The following is a 22,285-nucleotide window of genomic DNA, read 5'->3' on the forward strand; positions in this document are numbered from 1 at the left end:
GTGAAAAGCATTCTTTGATTACAATCAGCATATGTGAGTCCCACGTGTAGTGCAAAGTGAAAGGAAACCTTGCAGGATATAGTGTTGCAGTTACACAGCGGGTGCAGATTTAAAAAGTGTATGCCCCGCAATGAAGTTGATTGGGGGGTCGGTAATGCATCCCTTGGCTGGTGAGAGGTCCGTTGAAAATTCTGATGATTGGAAGAAGCTGTCCTTGAATCTGATTGTATGTGTTTTTAAGCTTTTGTATCTTCTACCTGACAGGAGAGGGGAGAAGAGAGAATGACCAGGGTGTGAGTAGCCCTTGATTATAGACACACAATGCTGGAGAAACTCGGCAGGACAGGCGATATCTCTGCAGAGAGGGAATGGGTGACGTTTCGGATCGAGAAGTAGCGTCTCCACCCGAAAAGTCACCCATTCCCTCTCCAGAGATGCTGCCTGTCCTGCTGGGTTTCTCCAGCATTTTGTGCCATATCTTCGGTGTAAATCAGCATCTGCAGTTCCTTCCTACACAGTCCTTGATTATGTTGGCTGCTTTCCCGAGGCGCCGTTAATTGTAGGGGGAGGGGATGGTCTGGAGTGTGTAATGGACTGGGCTACGTCCACAACTCTGCAATTTCTTGAGGTCTTTGACAGAGCAGTTGCCGTACCAGGCTGTGATGCGTTGTGGTATGATGCTTTCTATGGTGTATCTCTAGAAATTGGTAAGAAACATTTGAGACATACCAGATTTCCTTAGTCTTCTGAGGAAGTAGAGGTGTCGGTGTGCTTCCTTGACCATAGTATCAACGTGTTTGGACCAGGTCAAATTGGTCATAGTGAATCAGAAACTCTAACCCTTGTTTCCCAGCGTCACAATTGTTTTTATAATACCATTTCCTTTAATGCACATTTTCATAGGAACGTAACTATCACATTGTAGCAGAACTACCTATATGTACAAGATAGATAACATAGTCTGAAAAAGGGTCTCATAGAAACATAGAAAATAGGTGCAGGAGTAGGCCATTCGGCCCTTCGAGCCTGCACCGCCATTCAATATGATCATGGCTGATCATCCAACTCAGTATCCTGTACCTGCCTTCTCTCGATACCCCCTGATCCCTTTAGCCACAAGGGCCACATCTAACTCCCTCTTAAATATAGCCAATGAACTGGCCTCAACTACCTTCTGTGGCAGAGAATTCCACAGATTCACCACTCTCTGTGTGAAAAAAAACTTTCTCGTCTCGGTCCTAAAAGACTTCCCCCTTATCCTTAAACTGTGACCCCTTGTTCTAGACTTCCCCAACATCGGGAACAATCTTCCTGCATCTAGCCTGTCCAACCCCTTAAGAATTTTGTAAGTTTCTATAAGATCCCCCTCAATCTTCTAAATTCCAGCGAGTACAAGCCGAGTCAATAGACAATAGGTGCAGGAGTAGGCCATTCAGCCCTTCGAGCCAGCACCGCCATTCAATGCGATCATTGCTGATCACTCTCAATCAGTACCCCGTTCCTGCCTTCTCCCCATACCCCCTCACTCCGCTATCCTTAAGAGCTCTATCCAGCTCTCTCTTGAAAGCATCCAACGAACTGGCCTCCACTGCCTTCTGAGGCAGAGAATTCCACACCTTCACCACTATCCAGTCTTTCTTCATATGAAAGTCCTGCCATCTCGACCCGAAACGTCACCCATTCCTTCTCCAGAGATGCTCCCTGTCCCGCTCAGTTACTACAGCATTTTGCCGTGCAGCGTAGATTTACTGGGTTAATTCCCGGAATGGCGGGACTATCATATGTTGAAAGACTGGATCGACTAGGCTTGTATACACTGGAATTTAGAAGGATGAGAGGAGATCTTATCGAAACATATAAGATTATTAAGGGGTTGGACATGTTAGAGGCAGGAAACATGTTCCCAATGTTGGGGGAGTCCAGAACAAGGGGCCACAGTTTAAGAATAAGGGGTAGGCCATTTAGAACTGAGATGAGAAAAAACGTTTTCAGTCAGAGTTGTAAATCTGTGGAATTCTCTGCCTCAGAAGGCAGTAGAGGCCAATTCTCTGAATGCATTCAAGAGAGAACTAGATAGAGCTCGTAAGGATAGCGGAGTCGGGGGGTATGGGGAGAAGGCAGGAACGGGGTACTGATTGAGAATGATCAGCCATGATCACATTGAATGGCGGTGCTGGCTCGAAGGGCCGAATGGCCTCCTCCTGCACCTATTGTCTATTGTCATCTGTTTAAACCAGCATCTGCAGTTCCTTCCTGTCTACATGGACTTGTTTTTCCACTTTCCATCATCAATCCTGCCAGCTCTTGCATTCTCCTTGTAATTGTGTTAACTAATTTTTGACCGTCTGACAGAGCTGATTGTGTGTACCCGAAAGCTTAATGCCATTACCATTGTTCAAAAAAATACTGACCTCTGACATCTCAATAAAAGGTGATTGTTAATAGCACTACAAGATCTCTAAATCTCAAACTAAATAAGCACAGTGAAGAACTTGAATTATTTATAGCCGCAGTACATTTTAATGGTTATGGTAACAGTGGGGCTTGCTGTGCAGGTGTTGTAAGCACGGTATAGGTTTAGTTGCTGAGAGATTTGAAGATTTTTATGGCTGAAACAGGATGCTTGGATATAGCAGCTGTGATTCTGCTCTAAAAAGATTAGAAGTTCAGTTGGAATTTGGCAGAATTTCTTTTTTAACAAGACAGTATGTCTGAATAACGTTTATAATGTCAAGATTCTGCTTATGTCTCCAAGTTAAAGCCGCTCGATGGATTTTGACAGTTTGACTTGTAAAATTTATTTGCTGCACAATTAATCATGGATGCAAAAGTGTCTCCAGAGCTTTTGGGAAGTTTTTAATTTAAGCCTTAATTTTGAGATTACTGAGAAAACCAATGGCTGAACATCTTTACCAAAGAGTGCTCTCTTTTGGCCACTGAACAATCCATATTGGATCCCATTGTGCTGAGCAAAGCAGTGTGGTGGGATCCAATTTCTAGGCCATAGTTTTTTCAAAAACTAGTTGTGCTTCTGTATCAGCTGACGAGGTGAGAATTGTATTTTCTTGTTGCATGCATTTAAACTGAAATGTTAATTTTGTGTTAATAGCCCAGTGGCATCTACAAATAACATTTTCATATTTTTCTGAAACCTATCTATATTTGGAATAGTATAAGAAAATAACTGCAGATGCTGGTACAAATCGAAGGTATTTATTCACAAAATGCTGGAGTAACTCAGCAGGTCAGGCAGCTGAAGAAGGGTCTCGACCCGAAACGTCACCCATTCCTTCTCTCCCGAGATGCTGCCTGACCTGAGTTACTCCAGCATTTTGTGAATATATTTGGAATAGTGCTATTTCGGACAAAGATGGTGGGGAACTCGGCATTGATAATATCAATGATTTTTCTTTCCTTTTTGAAATACAATGTGTGAATTGCCCTACATTTCATAAAATAGGAATCCTGAGCTATTTCACAAGTGGTGACATATAATGTGCTCCTTGGCTCACTCAGCCAAGATGATCCAGTTACCTCAAACAAGGTCTTGAATGTTCCTTTCATTTGCTGGAGGTGTTCTTGATCTTCAGGATTTTGCTAATAAGTAGCCGCTGCTATACAAACTATCAGCTTTCACTTCCTTCATTCAAAGACTTGTCCCACCTGGGTCAATCCTCTTGCTCCCATGCCTGTTGGGCAGAAGCTTGAAAGCGTGCACCACCAGACTCTGGAACAGCTTCTTCCCTTCCACTATCAGGCTTCTGAACAGTCCTACCAAAGGCGAGGGCACTCTTTGATTTGCTCCTACCCCATTGCGGATATGGGATTTTCTTTTTTCTATGCAACTGGTGTGCTACAATGCTGAGAACTATATTCTGCACTCTGTATTTTCCCCTCTGCTCTACCTATTGTACTTGAGTTTGATTTGAATTGTATTTATGTAGAGTATTATCTGTTTGGTGCAAAATAGCTTTTCATTGTGCTTCAACATACATGACAATTATAAACCTAAACCTCTGGCAATAAACACCATTTAGCCATTGGGGGTTGTGCAATGGCTCTGTGCAATTGCCACTGCAATTTGCAGTGGCAAATTTCTTGCCAGTGCTTTGGAGAGAAGCCTGATGATGTGTTGGGAAATAAATTAATTCAAACCAAAATGTGTGTGCAGAACAACCACAAAATAAGTATTTGAGGAGTAGACAGGAAGATGTTGCAATTATTTCATAAAATTGTGGTTAAAATAGTGGCTAACCTCAGTTTTGATCTGGAATGGGGGATAAAAGTGCTGAACAGAAACTAGATCCTTTCACTTCAGACATGGGTAGAAAATTCTATAGCTATTGAGAGATTTTACATCGAACTGTTTGAGCAAGGTTAGTGCAGGTATTAATGTATCAAAATCTATGATGTGGATGAGTCTGTTCTACCATTGTTCATGCAGGTCATAAGAGCTAATGAGCCTAATCTTGCCTTGAGCACTAGATTCATAGTGTTGCAGCTCACAGCTCTTCAAGCACGCATCCCAGGTAATTTGTACAGGTGGTGAAAGTTTCTGACTTGCCTGTCCTTTGAGGGAGAGAGTTCCAGATCCCAACCACTCTGGATGAAAATATTTTTCCTTGTTCTCTTCTCTAATCCTAAACCTCCAGATTTGAGACTTCTCTGCTGAGAGAACAAGGCCCTTGCTATTTTCTCCGAGGCCCCTCATAATTTTACACGGCTCCTTTAAATCTCCCTTCAACCTGCTTTTTTTCCAAAGGAAAGAATCCTAGCTGATCCAATCTTACTTCTTGGCTACAGTTTTAGTCTTCGCAACATCTTTGTAAATCACCTTGGTGTGTTTTTGGTGTAAGCGCAGCATTCTTGTAATATGGGCTGTGCAATACTTATTAGTCTAACATGTAATGCATGTAGTTCCTGCTGTTGTATTCTGTGCCTCATCCGTTAAAGCATCCAGGCATGTTATGTTTCCGCGGATTTCGGCATTTTTTAAATCCATTTTCCGCGCTTTTTGCATGGTTTCCACGTTTTTCACTTTGCCGAATAAATGGAGAAATCGGATCGAAAGAAAGAAAACAAAACGATGTATAGACTTGTAATGAACACTAGGGTTCCGCTAGAGGTCGCTAGGGTTTCCACGAGAAATCTCCCCCCCCCCCCCCCTCCGCGTGTCCTGGAAGTCTCCCTGGAAATGTGGCACCTAGGTTGGGCAAGGCAGCCAATCTCGACCTCATCGGGACTTCCACGGCCGATCGGTGGGTTGAATTTGCAACCTGCGGCCGGGGCTCTGGAACTCCAGCCCAGCTGGAGCCAGCAAATCTATCCCCATAGCCGACTTCCATGGCCTGCTGGATAAACCAGCAAAGCTCTGGAACCAAGAGTGCCAGAAAATCAATGGTGGAGCTGTAATGAGTAAATATTAAATTCAAGTGCAAGATTATATAACTAAATTAATTAAGACGGGGTTAAAATATAAAACACAACAGAAAAGCCAATTACCACCTTTTTGGGCTGATTATCAATTAATGTGCGAATATACTTAAATGTTATTAGTATACAGTGACATATTCACATTATTTTGTAAAGTCTGTTTTTACTTTGAAATGCAATAAAAGAGGCTTGAAACGGGTAATTTTGTATGTAAATTTTCCTTTTTTTTTTTTTTACCCCCGTTGTACGCCTCGCGCAAGCGCTCGGCTTTTTTCCTCTCTTTTTTGGACCTCACTCACATGCATGCCTGAGTGTCCCATATGCCAAATCCCACATTGACCTATTTTGTTACCTTAAAGGATCTGAGGGTGTGTGCTCCTAAGGTTCCTTTTTCCTCCACACCACTTAATATATTGCCTTTCCTTATCTTGTTACACCCATGCAAATGATCACCTCACTTTTATGGATTAAATTCCACTTAACACTCCTCTTTCTGCCATCTATATTTTCCTGTAATCTAAAACTTTCCTCTTAACTGTCAACCACATGGCAATTTTTTTTCATCATCTGGAAATTTCTATCTCGTTCCCCCAACATACAAGTCTAATATATGCATATATTAGAAAACAAAAGGGACAAGTGACTGAACCCTGTGGCCTTTGTTGCAAAAGAACTGTCAACCATTGCTTCCTGTCATTAAAGATAGACACAAAACGCTGGAGTAACTCGGAGACAGCATCTCTGAAGAGGAGTGGGTGACGTTTCGGGTCGAGACACTTCTTCAGACTAGCTAGGGAAAAGGGAAACAAGAAAAATGGACGATAATGTTTCAGAACTCTCATCGGAGAGCTTCCTGTCACTAAGTTAGTTTTGGATCCCGTTTACGACCCTCCGTTTCCCATGAGGTTTTACCTTCCTGATCATCCTGCCTCAAGGAACATTGTCAAGAGCCTTGCTGTAGTCCATGTTGACGTGATCAAACCAAGTCCATTTGACCACTGCAAAGAATTCAATCAAGGTCATCAGACAGGCCCTTCCTTTCACAATTCTGTGGGGCTGTCCCTGATTTAATCTGAGCTGTTCTAATTGGAGGATTTTCTCCCCTTTAAATTCATTGCAACACTTATCCCACTGATGTTGAACTAACTGGCTTGTAATTATTTAATTTGTTCCTTTATAAACAACAGTATGTTAGCGGTTCTTCAATTCCCTGGCACAACTCCTGGAGCCAAGGAGCCCTTTTGTAATGCTGGTAAATTGCTTTGGTACCACATGTGTTAAATCTCTAAAACCCTGAACAGTTTGTTTTCCGAAGAGCTGCAGCAAAATCTATTAGTAGTTAAGCTTCTGAGTGATTTTATTTCATTGCCATAAAGTCTACATTTGAACAAAGACTGGCTTGTTCTAAGAGGAAAAAGGTTGCAGTTATTTTAAAAAGGTCTGCTCTCGGCCCAGACATCTGAAGCATTTATTTTAATTTAAGACTTCACATCTTAGAATGGCTTGTTGCAAGGTGGTAAAAATCAATGTTGCTTGAATGTCAAAACTCTGACAGGGTTGTGCGAATCGTTGCACCTTTTCTGGTATATTTTATCCAATGTTTTTGCAAACTGTCACGTTAATGTTATAAAAATTGGGAGCAAATTGGACTAGTGTTTTACCCAAATTACTTTTAGTAGTAATCCTTTAAGATTTTGACAAATTTCTAGATTTGTGGTTAAAAGATTTACCAACACGACATGTATGAACCATTGAAATCTGGCTCAGTAGCATGTAAATTATGAGATGAATAAAATTAGCATACCACTTAAAAAATTAGATTGGAGGAAAAATGGATTGTGCTCCAACAAATTTAAGGCTATGTGGAAAAGAATCTGCAGTAGACCATGTTGGAGAGGATGGTGAGTGAGTAGGACTTAATGGGCAGCTCAGGCAGATCTTTGGATTAAATTTATGAACTGAGTGCCTCAGCCAGGTGTTTTTGATACTCTGCTCGTGAAGGAAATTTACCCGGATACAGACAAATCATGGTATCCTCCTGAAAGGACAACACCACGTGATTGCCATTGAAAGTGTTGCTATTCTGATTCTAGACATTTAGTTACAGATAATTGGTTTTCTTGCCCAACCTCAACTATGTTCCAATTACCTTCCTTTGTCGGAGTTGCTTTGTGTAGAGATTATTATAGACAATGTCTACTGTCATTTGATTCCAGTCAGAAACAAATGAAACTAGGAGGGTCACTTGTAGCAGAAGATGGAGGCATGGATTGACTGTTTTAAAAATGGATCATTGCAAAACAAATGATTAATATTTGGTAAAAATAAATTCTATCTTAGGTTTGTGTAGAAGGATGAGAGGAGATCTTATCGAAACGTAAAAGATTATTCAGGGGTTGGACACGTTAGAGGCAGGAAACATGTTCCCAATGTTGGGGGAGTCTAGAACAAGGGGCCACAGTTTAAGAATAAGGGGTAGGCCATTTAGAACTGAGATGAGGAAAAACTTTCAGTCAGAGTTGTGAATCTGTGGAATTCTCTGCCTCAGAAGGCAGTGGAGGCCAATTCTCTGAATGCATTCAAGAGAGAGCTAGATAGAGCTCTTAAGGATAGCGGAGTCAGGGGGTATGGGGAGAAGGCAGGAACGGGGTACTGATTGAGAATGATCAGCCATGAACACATTGAATGGCGGTGCTGGCTCGAAGGGCCGAATGGCCTCCTCCTGCACCTATTGTCTATTGTGTGGTTACTACTTGTTTTCATCTGGTTTCGGGCCTTTTGCACCTTTTGTGCAAGTATTAAAATGAACACCTGCACAGAAACTAATTTGGTAGCTTCACTTTAACTGCTTGATCAAAAATTGTTTCAAGTAATTGCACGTATATTTGCAAAATTGCTTAGATAGTTGAACAATGAAATGCATATATTGAACTCTATTTATTTTGAGTAAACTAATCACCTAATGAAATTAATGGATTATTGACAATTCATTTTTATAGTTGAGGTAACTGCCGAGCAATGACGATTTATCTTGAAATTAGTCATTTTCATGTGTAGTGGTTCATGGCCACTGTCTGCCTGATTGTTTATTTACACTTTATGAATTTATTAATTTAATTAATTACAGTGCATATAACAACAACAGTAAATCCCTCCCCTTCCCTACATAACCATGAAAACAAACAAACAAAAACAAACAAATAAATTTAAAAAACATAACTACAATGTGACAAAAAAGACAAAAGCACAAAAACATGAGTCAAGGTAATTTTCACAAGTCAAATATTTCAGTATTTTCACTGCTGGATTCAAAGAAGGTACAAAAGTGTGTGGCATTGAGGGGATAGTTTTACTTGTCCTTAATATGCTGCAGCACTGGGTTCCATATGTTGAACTTCTGAGGGTTGCCAGATAATTCATATCTCAGCCTCTCTACGTGTAAGATGCCCATTAATTCTCTTAACCAAGTCTCAAACTGAGGAGCAGAGTCTGATTTCCATAGTTTCAAAATACATCTGTTGGCAATTACCATACCATAAACCAAGATTGTGCGAGCATTATGGTCTAGCTTCTCAAGCTTGTGGAATACCCAAATGGAGCAGTTTCAGGGTCTGGAGTTAAAGTGACATTTAAAACAGTAGAGTACCATTGAAATAAAAGACACCAAAAGTTGTGAAGTTTTGGACAAGTCCAAAAGTGGTGAGCGAATGTACCCTCAGCGGTCTTGCATCTATTACACAAAGGTGAGATCAGGAAAGATTTAAAGTATTAGCATTTGACAACCTATAAACATTGGCAAAGTATAAATGTCGATTTAAAAAAAAAAAAAAAAAAAAAAAAATTTAATCTGCAATTAAGGAAGAAAAATCCTCTGAATGAAACAGTATTTGATCTTTAAAATTTCAGACAAGGTTTGGCAGATCCACTGACATTAGTAAGCAGGGAATAGAATTTCAAATTTTGTTTGTATCAACCCAAGTATTAATGGCTTTGTCTGAGGGGGAAATGTGGACGTGGCATAGTTTTCAAAAACAATTAGACGTTGGCATGCATTTCCTCCAAGAAAAGGAAAAGTCAGAGGTTAAGCAAACCACGAGCTGCTAAATACTGCTCTAACTTGTGTGGAATAGTCTAGATTTAGATTTAGAGATACAGCGCAACTCTACCGCTGTGCGATATAAAGGTGACCATTCTCAGAATTGATTTGCTTTGGACTGCAAATAGAAATTGTATTTAATAGCAACATATAAATTAGACTGCAGAAGTCAATTCTGCCTCCATCTCAGAAACTAACTTTGATACCAATTAATTCCAAATATTAATTTTGATGTCAGTTAAGTGCTATTATTTAATCATATCCGGTTATTGCCGCCTTCAAATATCCAGCAAATTTAATCCAATTATTGTTAATGATTAATATTTTAAAGATGTTAATAAGCTCACACTGTAAATTGTGCATTGGTCCAAGTGTTTAAATTTTACTTCCAAGACCATTCTTTTAATAATTATGTAAAATAAATGAACGTTAAAATAATATGTTGCTACATTTTATCTCCTGTACTCAAATATTCTGTGGGGAGTTGATGGGCATCATTGAGCTAATTTTTGCATCATTATATTTACCACACAAATAAGACCAACCTGGTTTTCAATTTAGAAACTATTGTTGATGGTGAACAGAGGACTGTTTGAGTTGGATCTTGATTAAGTCGGTTGTTAGTCATACAGCATGGAAACAGGCCCTTCAGCCCAGCTTGCCCAAGCAAACCAAGATGAACCATCTACATTCGTCCTTCCACTTACCTGCGTTTGGCCTATACGCCTCTAAACCTATCCATGTACATGTCAAATGGCTTTTAAATGTTATCGTACTTGCTTCAACTGCTTCCTCTGGCAGCTCGTTTCATATGCCCACTACCTTCTGCGTGGAACAGTTGGCCCTCTGGTTCGTATTAAATCTTTCCCCTCACCTTAAACCTATGTCCTCTGTCCTCGATTCCCATACTCTGGGTAAAAGTCTCTGTGCATTCACCCAATCTATTTGAAATTGTTTGCATTGTGCAGAATTTAGTAGATTTGGAAAGATGTTGGAGAATGAATCTTTGTGATACTTGTCTGATTGGCCAAATTGTTATTTAAGGAACTATTTGTTAGTGCTAACTTCTGCATTTTATTTATCTGAAGGAAAGACATTAGAGCCCTTTGTGGTTGAAATGATAAAAATAGGTAGCATAGTTGATCACTTTCTTAAAGCTTTTTGGCCAAAAAGTCTTCCCGAATTTATAAAACACCACACATTAAAAGCTGGTGCACGTGTCTATAGTCAAACTAATCAAATGTTAGATTTTTATTTTGAGGGAGCTGGCATAGAAAAGGCAGGAAGTTGTGCTTTAGTTGACTGGGCATTGGTCAGATTCCACCTGAAACACTTCAGTTTTGGACACTGCATTTCAGGGAGAGTATATTGGCATCGGAGTGGGTGCGTTGCAGTTGCATCGTGATGACGTGGCTTTGAGGTTTACATTATAATGTGCTATGCGTGTTTGACTATTAATGCATGAAAGGTGATGTTAAATATAGAGAAACAATGTCCTCTGATAGAAGAATGTGGAACAATTTTAAAAAAATTGACCCCCTCCGATTTAGAAGTGAATGCAAGAAACACATTTTTATAAAGTGCTGTGGAAATCTGGAACCTGCACTCTCAAAACTGGACGATTAGTCAATTCAAATTTGCAAGCTTGAGATCGCAATTTTTTTTAAAGTGAAGAAAAGGTCAACCAGGATCTTATTGAATGGTAAACCAATGTGTAAAGCTAAATGGCTAATTCCGGTTCTGGTGTTTACGCAACTTTTCAGAACAGGTAGAGCAGTTGTTGTCCTGGTTGCTGGGTGGATGCTTGTTGCTGACGTATGGTTATGTTAATTTTAACTTTGTCTCGCAACAGCTGGGAGAATTTTGATAACAGGATAGAGGTTCTTGCCAAAGGGTCACTATGTTTACCATATTTGAGAAAGGTGGTGACTGCTGATGGTATGCACCTGAGCAGTTCTGTACGTCAGAGCAATTTTGCATTGGGATTAGTGGTATTACATAAGACTGTGTTCATGAATCATTTATCTGGATATGCAGTGACTTTTGACAGTGTATCAGAACATTTCTTTCTAGATGTTACAGCAATTTGATGGAGGTTGGTATTTCAATATATTACAATATTTGATATGCATTTAAGATTCTTAATTCATAAATTCATTTAAAAAATCATTTAATTTTCCATTCTGCAGTCTTTTTATGCTTTGAAATACGACGGTTATACAGGTTGTTCAATTCCCCTTTCTAGTTTTTGTTTCTCCCCAATTCTAAACCCTCTGTGCTAGGTTTTAGAATTTTGTGTTATTAGAATTTTAAACTAAGAAAACATTTTGCTTAAGAAAAATAATTGGCAGCTGGAGTTTTTCTTTCGAAGTAGATTTCGGCAGTATGTTCCAGCCACATAAGGCAGCAAAAATTGCTTTGTTCACAAAATGCTGGAGTAACTCAGCAGGTCAGGCAGCATCTCGGGAGAGAAGGAATGGGTGACGTTTCGGGTCGAGACCCTTCTTCAGTTCTTAGTTCAGCATTTTGTGAATAAATACCTCCGATTTGTACCAGTTATTTTCTTTAAAAAATTGCTTTGTAACTAATTGGGCAGTTCATTTTTGACAGTGGCAGAGTGTTTGTGGCAAAGATCAGTTGAATGAAAGAAGGGTTAAATAAGCCTAAGATATAACTGATCTGTAATCCTGGCCAACCTCGGCAATTACGTCGTTCAGGAAGATACCATACATGTTGAAAATTAATGTCATTTTGTTATGACACCATCTTTTTATTCTTGTGCAATAATGATGGGAATCGTATTTCTGTTTTTAGCTTTGGTTCCAATTGGGTTTGTTTTTGCACAAACATTCCTTTCAGATACACGAAGAATGTATTTTAGTTTTCCGTTCTATTGTTAGGCTTGTTTGTCGTTCATGGTTCAAAAGTAAAATGAATAACCAAACATTTGTGGCCAAAATGATGAGCCCATTCAATGCTGTCCTTCAATGGAAGGGGATGCAATATCCTTGTTGGCAACGTGACAACAGTCTTAAGTAGAAGTATTAGAGGCAGGCCAAACAGGAACTGAAGTGCACAGCTATAATGTGAAATTTGGAATATATCCAGCGTTTATTCTGAAATGCTTAAAAATGCAGAGTTCCAGTTCAAAATTTCCATAGAGCTGTGCAGAGTGGATTGTTCTAGAGCTACCAAGAAAGTAGGTAAGTTTTTTAACATAGAAATTAAGTTTGGGTTCATGATTTTTGTTTTTCAATAAAGGAGCCTTTTGGCTTTGTGTGAATTGTCGCAATAAAAAAGATATAACATTTTTATATTTCAAGTAGTTTCACCATGCCCCTCCTGTAATGTTTCTCCTGGTAGAATTTTATGTGGCTTAACACTTGTAGGGAGTGTGTGTATTCCATCATTTGTTGTCATTATTGCATTATTGATCGGTTAACTTTGTAAATGGTGTGAATTGTTACTTTGTCTATTCTGTTCAATCTAAATTTTGAGTCGTTCGGAGCTGCAGAGAAATATATGCTGGTTGATGTCCACAACAATACTCGGTATAAATCAGGAGTGGTCATTTTATTTATTTGGTACTGACTTTAACAATTCGTTTGGTTTCCTGTACTGATGCTTAAAACCAGAGTTCGAATCTTGAGAGTTGTATTGCCCAGGAACAAGCTCTTTGGCCCACCACATCCATTTTAACTTATCGGCCCATCTTTCCTCATCCTTTATGCCTGCATTAGGTTTATACAATACAATACAATATATCTTTATTGTCATTGTACAGGGGTACAACGAGATTGGGAATGCGCCTCCCATACGATGCAATAAATTAATTAGCTAGTCAGTATTAATTTAAACAACCCAATGAAACAAATTAGAACAGTTTTAAAACCGAATAAAGTGCAAGTAGATCTGTGCCAGATCACTGTGCGATGTGACCATCCGGCTCAGCAGGACTGGTTCATAGCAGCTATGGCCGTGGGGATGAAGCTGTTCCTGAGTCTGGAGGTGCGGGATTAGAAGGCCTTGTATCGTCTGCCCGATGGTAGAAGTTCGAACAGACTGTTGCAGGGGTGTGAAGAGTGTTTGTGGATGCTGGTGGCTTTTCTGAGGCATCGTGTGTTGTAGATGCCCTCCAAGGCTGGTAGCTGTGTTCCGATAGTCCTCAGAACTCTATGGACTACCCGCTGAAGAGCTTTCCTCTCTGCCTCCGTGCAGCTGAGATACCACACAGGGATGCCATGTGTTAGGATGCTTTCTATGGTGCAGCAGTAGAAGGTCGTCAGCAGCTGTTGGGGTAGACCAGATTTTTTCAGTGTTCTTAGGTAGAACAGTTGTTGCTGTGCCTTCTTGACCAGCGCAGCAGTGTTATTGGACCATGTTAGGTTCTCCGAAATGTGAGTGCCCAGAAACTTGAAGCTGGAATACCCGTCTATGCTGTGCCAATTTAAATACCTGTTTAAATGTCTCTTAAACATAGTGATTGTATCTGACTCCACCTTCTCTAGCATGCTGTTTGAGATATCAATCACTGTGCGTTCATCTGTGCAAAGGCTTTCCCCTCAAATCAACTTTAGAACTGCTTCCTCTCGCCTTAAACTCATTTCATATCATATCATCATATCATATATATACAGCCGGAAACAGGCCTTTTCGGCCCTCCAAGTCCGTGCCGCCCAGTGATCCCCGCACATTAACACTATCCTACACCCACTAGGGACAATTTTTACATTTACCCAGCCAATTAACCTACATACCTGTACGCCTTTGGAGTGTGGGAGGAAACCGAAGATCTCGGAGAAAACCCACGCAGGTCACGGGGAGAACGTACAAACTCCTTTTAAACCTCTTGTTTTTAATACCCCTGGGGTAAAAGATTCTGATTACCTGCCCTATGTATGGAATTCTCTGCTACAGAAGGCAGTAGAGGCCAATTCACTGGATGAATTTAAAAGAGAGTGAGATAGAGCTCTAGGGGCTAGCACGATCAAGGGATATGGGGAGAAAGCAGGCACAGGTTACTGATTGTGGATGATCAGCCATGATCACAATGAATGGCGGTGCTGGCTCAAAGGGCCAAATGGCCTCCTCCTGCACCTATTTTCTATGTTTCTATGCCTAATGATTTCTGCACTGACAAATTCCATCAATACTCAATCCAACTTTATATCCGATTTGTATCCTGCTGTAGCTTTGGACATCCTTCAATACCCACAACACCCAACTTTACCTTCATTTGCAAGCTTGGCAACTATATCTCCTCCTTTCACATAGTCCCAGCATTGATCTCTGTGGTACCCTACTGGTCACAGACTACCAATCTGAAAGGCATCCTACCAACGCTGCGCTCTACTCCTGAGATGCAAGAATGTTCATCAGAGCCCCTACTACCTCCTTCCTTCCTTCTCATTGATCCAACTTGGCCCTGGGGATTTATCACCCCTTGTTGCATAACATTTATCACCTCCTCCTTAATCCTGCCTTGTACCAGATCTATCTCCCTGTGAACTTCTTATCTTCCACGTATAAGAACAGATAAGTGTAGGAAGGAACTGCAGTTGCCAATTTAAACCAAAGATAGACACAAAAAGCTGGAGTAACTCAGCGGGACAGGCAGCATCTCTGGAGAGAAGGAATGGGTGACGTTCCAAGTCGAGACCCTTCTTCAGACTCTGGTCTCGACCCGAAACGTCACCCATTCCTCTGTCCTGCTGAGTTACTCTAGCTTTTTGTGTCTATATTAATTCAGGACATTGCCTGGTTCCTCACATGGATTACCTCGGTACCAACTCATTCCATGGCTATGCTCTTGTTCCCAAGTACTCGTAGAATGTCCTGGGATTCTCCTTAATCTTGCCAAGGTTTAAATTCTCCTCCTTGTTCAATATTCTCCAATTCTTGTATTATAACTTTATGCTTTGAAAAATGATAGTACAGGGTATGAGAAGAGATTAGATGAGATATAATTTGTGGTATTCAATAGACAATAGGTGCAGGATTAGGCCTTTCGGCCCTTCGAGCCAGCACCGCCATTCACCGTGATCATGGCTGATCATCCACAATCAGTACCCCGTTTCTCCCCAAATCCCTTGACTCGGCTATCATTAAGAGCTCGATCTAACTCTCTCTTGAAAGCATCCAGATAATTGGCCTATTCCGTAGCTACTGTTTAAAATCCATTAAAGCTTGTGAAGTACTTGCAGGTTGAAATCTGGAGTTTGCTTGTTAAAGTATTGAAAATTATGAACATTTCCTACTCTATTGCAGACTTGCAGTTTTCATGTTAGTCTGTTTTAGCAATTAAATAGCATCTCATTTCCCCAGTTCTAATTGCTATAATTATAAAGACAAATGTGAAGTGTTAATTAAGAGCTTTGTTCCATATGCTGTCTCCACAGGTGAGTTTTGTTTTCACCTCTCAGCTTTACTCTTTATCCACACTGCCTGAACTAAAAATATTTATGGCAAAGAGCATCCAGAGAGAGAACAAGAGAGACACAGGCAGACGGTGTGTTACAGTGCATGTTAGCGACTTTTTAAATCAAAACTGGGAAAGATTGGTCTTCAATCTAACTGTTGCTCATTTCATGGTAATTCCTTTTTCGAACCAATGCAGAAATTCGTGATTTTTTCTGAAAATCGAACTGCCCACTGAGGATGATATTTCCTAATTTGTTTTTTTAATCTCTGAAATACAGCTTATTGTTTTGAAACCAAGTTGAACTTCCATTTTGGGCTACTGTACACTTCAGATGAAAATTAATAGCATCTTGTAAAACTTTGAGTATTTTCTGCATTACTGGTCTGTGACTCTTTGATTTGTCTCTCTTTTTCTTGGTTCTGAATATCTGGATTACACGGACCACCGACTTGGTACATGCTGTATATTTATGAAGCTACTTAAGCACATAAAGTGTGCCCTTACCAACTTCCTCACATCTTGAGTAAGGCATCTCTTGTGGCCCTTGTGCCGTACCTTGTAGCTGCTGTTTCAGATTTGTATCTATTCTGTAATTCAAGTTTTAAACTTTTAAATCTATTGATATTGTGAACAAATCCATTATTCCGGGAAGTCAAAGGCAAATCAGGATAGGTGAACGTGGATCAGAAATGAAATATCCACGGGTGCTTTTGCTAATACTGCGTTCAAGAAGCTTAGTATCTTCTGTGCTTGGTTTGCCTATTCCTGTTAAAGACCTTAATTTAAAAAAACTCAAGTTTCTCTCCCTGTATCTTACGCAATGTTCCCGTTCCGACAGCTTTCCCCTTAACTAAAGTGAATTGCATGATCTTGTAGAGGATTACTCTGGGACTCGAATTGCTAACTAATTTCTTTTCTTAAAAGATTTGGTTAATGTCTCACTAATGATAATCTCGCTTTTTGTTCTCTTATCTGAGTGTTGTTGTATACGTTTTTGCTTGATTTATTTGCTTTTACAATTTCTCATTAAAGTGTCCATTGTTTTCTGTGCTGTTAACACTTTCATAAATTCTCAATCCATTTGTTACAAAGCAGCAATGACATTGCAATTTATTGACAGATGAAATGCATTATTTAGTTTGAGCATTTCAGTAACTTAAGATTCGGGTGCATATCATTTTGTGATTTTATTTTTTGCTCTTAAGACATGGTTAATTGTTTGTACATTTTTTCTGTTTACAATTTAAATGAGTTAACGCAAATATTACTACATTCCTAAGATTTAAAACTGCAAAATGTCATGAGAATTGTGCAAAATTGGGCGGTCACGGTGGCGCAGCGGTAGAGTTGCTGCCGTACAGCGCTTGCAGCGCCAGAGACCCAGGTTCGATCCCAACTATGGGTGCTCTCTGTACGTCGTTTGTACGTTCTCCCTGTGACCTGCGTGGGTTTTCTCCGAGATCTTCGGTTTCCTCCCACACTCAAAAGACATACAGGTGTGTAGGTTAATTGGCTTGGTAAATGTAAAAATTGTCCCTGGTGGGTGTGGGATGGTGTTAATGTGCGGAGATCGCTGGTCAGCGCGGACCCGGTGGGCCGAAGGGCCTGTTTCCGCACTGTATCTCTAAACTAAACTAAAAAAAGCCAGTCATTTAAAAAACTTTTGTGCCTAGTACTTAAATCTCAGATCATTGATAATGATACTGAATAGGAGTAGGCTGATTGATGATGGACAGCCTTAGAGCTTTGACGTTTAGTGTTGGACATTTCCACCCTGAGGGGAAAAGTTCTGACTGTCTACCCTGTATGCCTCAAATAATTTTATATACTTCTATCAAGTCTCCCCTCAACCTCCAATGTTCCAGAGAAAACAATCCAAGTTTATCCAACCTCTCGATGTTGCTGAGACTCTTTGATCCAGGCGGCCTTCTGGTAAACCACCTCTGCACCTTCTCCAAAGCCTCCACATCCTTCCTGTAATGGGGCGACTAGAACTGCACGAGTGTCCAGTTCATTTCTCCTCATGGAATCCCTCTGTAGTAGATAATTGCCTTCTTTCCCCAAAAAAGTTATCTTTAAGAGAGAAAAAATGTTTGGCACACCAGACTAAACTGCTCTAAACCTGACTCTCGTGGTCGGAGGTAATAATTAGTTAATCTTAGAAAAATTTTCTTTGGCAGAATGTTCACATTAACAAGCATGTTCTGTTCTCTACAATACTGCAAAGTAGCTTTTCTGTGTATTTGTCCAATGTCTGTGCTACAACTTTTCTGGTACAGATGACAGAATTCTTCCATCCAAGGATCACAACCTTGGCCATCGGGGCCAACGTGTTCCCTCGTTCTACTAAGGCCCACTCTACAATGTGTTCCTTTCAAATTTAAAGCTGTACATTTAGATTTTGCGTTGATTTAAACATGTGCTTGGTAATCATTCTTTAAGAGATGAGTTGGCAATTTAGAACAGCTGAAAGAACGTTATTGGCCAGACAGGAAAGCAATGCAAATAAAAGTGCAAACATAGTGCTGTCCAGAAAACCCCCCCAAATTTCCAAATATAACAGTGTTGCAGCTGTAGAGTTGCTGCCTTACAACGCCAGAGACCTGGGTATGATCGTGACTGTGCATGCTGTCGGTACGGGGTTTGTACATTCTCCCTGTGACCACATTGGTTTTCTCTGGGTGCTCCTGTTTCCACCCGCACTCCAAAGACGTGCCGGTTTGTAGACTGATTGGCTTCTGTAAATTATTCCTAGTGTGTGGGAGATAGATAGTGTCCGGGTGATCATGGTCAGTGGAGACTTGGCAGTCTGAAGGGCCTGTTTCCATATTGTATCTCAAAACTAAACTAAAGCCTGTTTCCTGGAAGTTGAAATTGGGAATATCCTCTTGCTTTCAGTGCCTCGTTGGCTGAAATATCCTAATCTGTCTGAAATATCCTAATCCAGTGTACAGTAATAATTCCTTGAGTTCCATCTCCATTTTTAACAAGGAAAACAGTTGGTGATTTTTTTAAATTTGGGAACATTGTATTTACAAAACATTAAGTAAAGACCAAAGTTTTTCAGAAGTACCAATAGTATCTCAAATTAGCTCCTGGACTTCATAATAGACTTCAAGCTCAAACTCGAGCACAATATAAACTAGAAATGAATCTCCTCTTCCTGGCGTAGGAACAAGGAATTGTAGATGCTGGCTTGCCAAAGAAAGGCACAAAATGTTGGAGTAACTCAGTATCCCCAGAGAGCACGGATAGCTAATGTTTCAGGTTGAGACCCAGTAAGTCTGAAGAAATGTCCCAACCCAAAACGTCGCCTATCCACATTCTCCACGGTGGCTGTCTGAACCGCTAAGTTACGCCAGCACATTGTGTCTCCCCTTTTCCTGACGTTGATTCGATTGATCTCCCAATATTTGGCAAACTTGCTTCAGATAAGGGAGTCTGCATTGAGTCGCTGGTTGAAGAATTCTCTCAAGGTTTTAAAGAGCGGCATCTGTGTCATAACAAAACAAAGTTTCTATACTGCATCTTAATATGAAATCGCTTTCCAATCCAATCTTAAAATTTGATTGAATCTGAACAGCTAATTTGAATGTGATTTTCTGTTTGTGGCCGTTTCTTGTGGTGTTATTCCTTCACTATAGATACCAAGTACCTATCTGTGAAATGTTGGAGTAGCAGTGAGAAATGTAAAAATGTAATAGTGGCAAATTATAATTCTGTAACTCTTTCCTGAACAGATCCCACTGGAGCTGTGTTTGACACGCGATCCAAAGCTGTGATGGCCCAGGGAGGATCCAATGACAATATAAAAGAAAAGGTAATAATATTTTGTGTACTTGGCTTCAAATTACTTGGATTTATTGGAGGAATTTAGAAGATTGTCGCTGGAATTTAGAAGATTGAGGGGGGATCTTATAGAAACTTACAAAATTCTTAAGGGGTTGGACAGGCTAGATGCAGGAACATTGTTCCCAATGTTGGGGAAGTCCAGAACAAGGGGTCACAGTTTAAGGATAAGGGGGAAGTCTTTTAGGACCTAGATGAGAATTTTTTTTTCACACAGAGTGGTGAATCTGGAATTTTCTGCCACAGAAGGTAGTTGAGGCCAGTTCATTGGCTATATTTAAGAGGGAGTTAGATGTGGCCCTTGTGGCTAAAGGGATCAGGGGGTATGGAGAGAAGGCAGGTACGGGATACTGAGTTGGATGATCAGCCATGATCATATTGAATGGCGGTGCAGGCTCGAAGGGCCGAATGGCCTACTCCTGCACCTATTTTCTATGTTTCTAAAAAAACCCGCAAATGCTAGAAATCTGGAACAAAATGCTAGAAACACCTGACTGGTCATGGGAAGAGAAACCAAGTGGACATTTTGGTTGAAGGACCCGTCATAGGAACTGAAAGTGGGTTTCCAAGTGTGTTAAGATGCAGAGAGAAGGAGGAGAAAAATAGAAGGAATGTTTTGGAATATAGGTGAGACTGAAGTTGTTAAGATTACAATTGCTTTAAAAACTTGCAGATGGAATCAAAAGTAAAACAAATTGAAATGGCCACATCTTTAGGAGAGAGAGGAGTAAAACCAAATGGTTACCTCAAATTGTTCAACTGTAAATTGAATCCAGAAGGCTTCAGTGTACTCTGATGGCAGGCACAATGCTGTTCCTTAAGCTTGCATTGGACATTGAAGAAATGTAGAAGCCAGAGACGGAGAGCGATTCAGAGTGAGCTAGAGAATTAACATTATGGCTCCATTTTGTCAAACAATCTGCATTTGGTTTTTTTCACTGTTGAAGAGACCTCATGAGCACTAAATACAAAAATGTTTAAGTAAATGTCCTGCCACTTTATAACCTATGTTGAGCAAACAAGTTGTTAGTAGGAAGAAAATACTCTTTTGTCCTGAAATATTTTCAATTTTGCTTTACTAGTTGTGCTCTAATTTAATCGGGTTCATTAGGCCACAATGGGTAAAACAGCCCATGGTTGCCAACATCTTTTCTGAACCTTATTTTTAATTGAAATCACCAGTCTAGTTATTATAACTGCTAATGTTAAACATTTGTAGCTTTCTTTAACATTGTTCTTTTTGTTTTTGTTATAAATTCATGCAACATTATTATTGGGAAATACCATTCTCTGCAGTGCCTTTCAGAGTGAAAGCTTATTGCGTTCAACTAGTTGGCCTGATCTCTGTATTTCCAGGACCTTGTTGCTACTTGCAACCTGTTGTAGCCCTTTGTTTCACATTTTAAATACTGTTGACGAAACCTTGGTTTCAAAGCTTAGTCTCCTTCCAAAGTTTGTAGTCTTTTGAATGGAAGTAAATTTGACTAGCTGCCAGCTTTAATGTGACGTTGCTGCTGAAAATAGCAGAGGTTTGCTGCAAATCCATCGCTGATTCTAAACAGCACTGAAAAACGCCTTGTGTATTTTGGGGAAAAAAGTGACACCATAAACTAATGGCACAATTATAAAGGGAATGTACGAACACTGAGATGAGGGTTCACATGCATAAACCTTTGAAGGTGCCGAGATGTTGATGAAAATAATCAAAAATAAATCATACAAAGTGCTGGAATAACTTAGTGCAGCATCTCTGGACAACATGGATGTCACATTTTAGGTCGGGACCCTTCAGACTGGCTAAATCAGTCTGTTGAATCAATGACTAGTAATAACATATGAACAATTTCATATGTTCTTTCAGATGTCATATCAAATTTCAAAAAGGTCTGTTTATTTCTCTGAAATGTTCTCCCATTTCACATAAAGCATTTGAAAAACTAATCTGTATTTTGATCTCAAAGCATGTTTGTATTCTTCATATACATTCAAATAAGTCCCATCAGCATTTTCCCTATGCCCCATGGAACAAAAATATTTGTTACCATCAAATGAAATACTCTTGTGGGGAACTGTGGCTATAAATTGCTGTCATCTATTCGACTGTTTGTTTAATGCTTCATTATTTCCTTTTCCTACCCTCCCAAAAAAAGACTTTAATTCAGACTTTTAGACCACCAACAGATATTATCAGTCATAGTTAAACAGCATGGAAACAGGCCCTTCGGCCCAACTTGTCCATGCTGACCCAGATGGCCCAACTACACTAGTCCCACCTGCCCACATTTGGCCCATACCCCTCTAAAACTCTCCTCTTCATTTACCTGTTCAAATGTCTTTTAAATGTTGTTGTACCTGCATGAACTATCTCCCCTGACAGCTTGTTCCACATGTATAGGAAAAAAACTGCAGATGCAGGTTAAAATCGAAGGTAGACACCAAATGCTGGAGTAACTCAGCGGGTCAGGCAGTACCTCGGGAGAGAAGGA

At 40.1% G+C, this 22,285-nt stretch overlaps 1 protein-coding gene across 4 annotated transcripts in view; it reads left to right on the forward strand.

The window, feature by feature from the left end:
* The window catches only part of LOC144612037 (spermatogenesis-associated serine-rich protein 2-like), a 79,101-nt gene that overhangs the window by 11,524 nt on the left and 45,292 nt on the right, over nucleotides 1-22,285 (forward strand). For 3 of the 4 annotated variants that reach the window (XM_078431512.1, XM_078431510.1, XM_078431513.1), the window contains exon 3: nucleotides 19,691-19,770. In XM_078431512.1, coding sequence (XP_078287638.1) covers nucleotides 19,691-19,770 — 80 coding nt within the window. Of the gene's footprint in view, nucleotides 1-11,537; nucleotides 11,625-19,690; nucleotides 19,771-22,285 lie in introns of those variants that run through there. The other variant, XM_078431514.1, reaches the window with a different exon arrangement.

This window comes from Rhinoraja longicauda, chromosome 42, assembly GCF_053455715.1.
Source record: "Rhinoraja longicauda isolate Sanriku21f chromosome 42, sRhiLon1.1, whole genome shotgun sequence".
NCBI classification, from domain to species: Eukaryota; Metazoa; Chordata; class Chondrichthyes; order Rajiformes; family Arhynchobatidae; genus Rhinoraja; species Rhinoraja longicauda.